The sequence below is a fragment of the Orycteropus afer genome, unplaced genomic scaffold, assembly GCF_000298275.1.
Source record: "Orycteropus afer afer isolate SDZICR_OR568_19922 unplaced genomic scaffold, OryAfe1.0 scaffold01427, whole genome shotgun sequence".
NCBI lineage: Eukaryota > Metazoa > Chordata > Mammalia > Tubulidentata > Orycteropodidae > Orycteropus > Orycteropus afer.
In genome coordinates, this window is record NW_006923014.1 from 45,900 (window position 1) to 49,416 (window position 3,517).

At 43.9% G+C, this 3,517-nt stretch overlaps 1 gene segment (V, D, J or C); it reads right to left on the reverse strand.

Moving 5' to 3' along the window:
* Positions 1 to 2,894: 2,894 nt before the first annotated feature.
* On the reverse strand, positions 2,895 to 3,336 carry LOC103213233 (the record flags this gene model as incomplete). The annotated part of the segment is given in 2 exon segments: positions 2,895 to 3,208; positions 3,291 to 3,336. Coding segments are annotated over 2 exon segments (360 nt in total), but the record flags the coding sequence as incomplete, so codon positions are not given.
* Between the last annotated feature and the right edge of the window lie 181 nt (positions 3,337 to 3,517).

Here is a 3,517-nt window from a genome sequence, read left to right on the forward strand (position 1 = left end):
GCAGCTGGTGGCTGTGGAGGCTGGCAAACCCAAGGTTGACAAGTAAAAAGTACAATCCCAATATTACCACACAACACAGCAGGCCAGTAGTTCAAGTTCAGAGACTGCCCTAAGATTGGCAGGATGCATGACAGGCTGCTAAATGAAGAGTCCACTACCTGTAGAATCCAAGCTTACCAAAGCGCTGCAGACCATTTCCAAAATGTCTCCTTATAAATTGGAAGAAGATCACAGGCCTAGAAAAGCTACGCAGATGCTCATGGCAGATTCCACCACGGAGGTGATTGACACTTTCATCCTGGGAAAGAGCTACAACCAGCTGCCCCGCTACTCCAAACTAGGCCCAGCCAAGCTGACACGTGACCATAACCACCACACGGATCTTCAATCCAGTCCCCCAAGGAACTGCTGGGTGGGTTCATATCCCCAACCTTCTGCTTAGTGGGTCAGTACTCTTTGCTTCACCTAGTTACTCCATTATCTATTACTATTAATGTTCATACTGATTGGTAGGTTTTTACTAATATCATATTGTTTACCATTTAGCCAAAGATCTTGCTTCTCCTGGTCTCTCACAGTGTGGTCTGCTGATCTCTGTTGACTCGGAGGTGATTTTTATTACTATTATTATTTCCATACGATGATGATTCTTTTTCATGGAAATGTTCCTAATTGTTGAAAGATTCATGCTCACAATGCACTAGCAGTTTCATAAACCATTCTTTGCTGTATTTTTTTTTGCCACATTTCTGCTCAGATTTCCTAACATATGGTCATTTGTTCTCAACGTACGTATCACTTTTCTAGGAGTCAGGATATTTACTTATCTTGGATCACTAAAGACTCCATGCATACATAATTTTCTGTGGGAACCAAGATTAGTCAGGCAAAACTCTCCTGCGAAAGCCCACAAAATTCACATAGTTAGATAGATAGATAGATAGATAGATAGATAGATAGATAGATAGATAGATAGATAATAGATAGGTAGATAGAAAGACAGATAGATATATGATAGCCAGTCAAACATACAGATGATAGATAAAGGAGTTTGCTGACACAATGATCCAGTACAGGGCTTCTAAATGAAAGTTTATGAATTCAAAGGCATGAGTCGTTCCATGAGAGAAAAGAACTGGCTATCTTCTCTTATAAAGACTTATAGACCTGGACAATTTATGGTGTGGTTCTGGTTAGTCCTATAGGGTCACTATGAGTTGCCTTGACTAAACAGGAAACAACAACAACATATAAGTGTGTGTATGTATATATTAGTATGTATACAGATATAGGCTAGTTATAGATATATATGTTATTAGCGTGTGTGTGTGTGTGTGTGTGTGTCTGTGCTAATAAATTCACTGCTGTCAAGCTGATTCTACTCATAGTGATCCCTCTTTGGGTTTCTGGAGTGGAATCTCTATGGAAGTAGATCATCCAGTCTTCCTTTTGAGGAATGGCTGGTGGGTTTCAATGACCAGCCTTCTGTTTATTAGTAAAATGCCTTAGGCAATAAGCCTGCAGAGCTCCTATATACGCTAATAGAAGGTTATATCCCTATGTATCTATATTACATATGTATATATTAGTGTATATATGTAATATAAAACTGATATTAGCATAACTATATACTTGTGGTATATAAGTGCTGGGGTAGTGGTTAAGGCATTTGGCTGCTAAATGAAGGGTCTGTGACTTAAACCTACCAGCCTCTCCACAGAAGAACACGAGGCAGTCAGCTTCCAGAAAGACTTTCAGCCTTGAGAACTCAATGGGGTTCAGTATGTGATGGAATTAAATCAATGACAATGAGTTTATATACTAATTAAATATTATATTGTGATGTATATAGTGTATGTGCATATGTATCAGTATATATATGTTATGAATGTGTAGATACCAGTAACAGATTATACCATTATGTGTACATTATGTTGTACATTCTGCAGCATTAGAAGTCTGACCAGTGTACGTATCCTCCACAATTTCAGCCTAGTTTTGCAATGGCAGTCATTCAGGGGAGTGGTTACTCCTTCCATACATACGACAAAGAACAAGATTGATTTTTGTGTGATTTAAACCCCCTGAGGGGCTCTGGTGGCACAGAGGTTAAAGCATGTGCCTGCTGACCCAACGTTTGGCGGCACTGACCCACCAGGCACTCAGCTTCAGAAAGGTGAGGCAAGGTGCTTCTGTAAACATTTGCAGACTTGGAAACCCTGTAGGGCAGTTCTACTTTGTCCGGTGGGGTGGCTCTGAGATGGAATCAACTCGAGGACAGTGGGGTTGGTGTTGGTTTGAATCCCCTGAGCCTTCCCAGGACATTCACTAAGTTTCAGAATTTCAGACACACGTGGAAAAGATGCCACCTTAGACCTGTACACAAGGAGCTCTAGTGGTGCAGTGGTTAAGGCATTTGGCTGCTAAACAAAGGGTCAGGGTTGCAAGGTCACAAGCTGCTCTGCAGAAGAAAGATGAGGCAGTCTGCTTCTGTAAAGACTTGCAGTCTTGGAAATCCCATGAGGGTCACTGTGAGTCAGGATCAACTCGATGGCATTGAGTTTGTTTGTTTTCAGTTTGAGCCCAGTATACAGTTCCATGTATATGAAGGGAAAAAAATGACTATTGGATTAAAACAAAAGACAAGTCATATATCTATTCTGAAAGCAATGAAATACACCACACTCTCAGAGGATGAAGCAGTAGAGGGTCTCTAGAGGAATTCCCGTCCAGGAAGAGGAAACCACAGTCTAACGGAAACCCCCCCCTCCCCCTGCACCTGCCCTGGTTTGGGCCCCTGAGCAGTGTGGTCCTGAGCTCCCCCTGCAGCCCAGCTCTCTCTTGGCCTCCCTGGAGGGAGGTTTGTGTCTGGGATTCCAGTGACTTCTCCTTACTGTGTCTCTCGCACAGTAATAGATGGCTGTGTCTTTGTCAGTCATGGAGTTCAGCTTTAAATAAACTTGGCTCTTCGAGGTGTCCTTGGTGATGCTGAGTCGGGAGGCCAATGCTGGGTTATACTTTGTGCTTCCACCACTCCATATCAAACCGATCCACTCCAGAACTTTTCCTGGAGCCTGCCGCATCCAGTGCATATGATAGCTGCTTAAAGAGAATCCAGAGACTGTGCAGGTGAGAGACAGGGTCTGTGAGGGCTGCACCAGTCTTGGGCCCACCTCCTGCAGTGGCAGCTGCACCTGAGAAAGGACACCTGGGGACAAGGAAAACCACAGTGAGTCATGTGCCAGAGGCAGCACCCCCGACCTTCCTGTCTGCATCCCTTCAACACTCACCTGAGGGAGCTGCCACCATCAAGAGAAAAACCCACATGTGCTCCATGGTCTCGTGGATGAGGTCCCTGAATCCAGAGAACGTTCTTCAGACTGAGGAGGACCCTGAATTTAAGCACATGCCACCTGTGGTTCACCTGGATGTCTGAGAGGGAATTTGCATGTGGGAGGAGCCTCTGTCTGTAAGAGGGACAAAGGGAGGCTCCTGTCTCTGGGGCTCATTGTGAGAC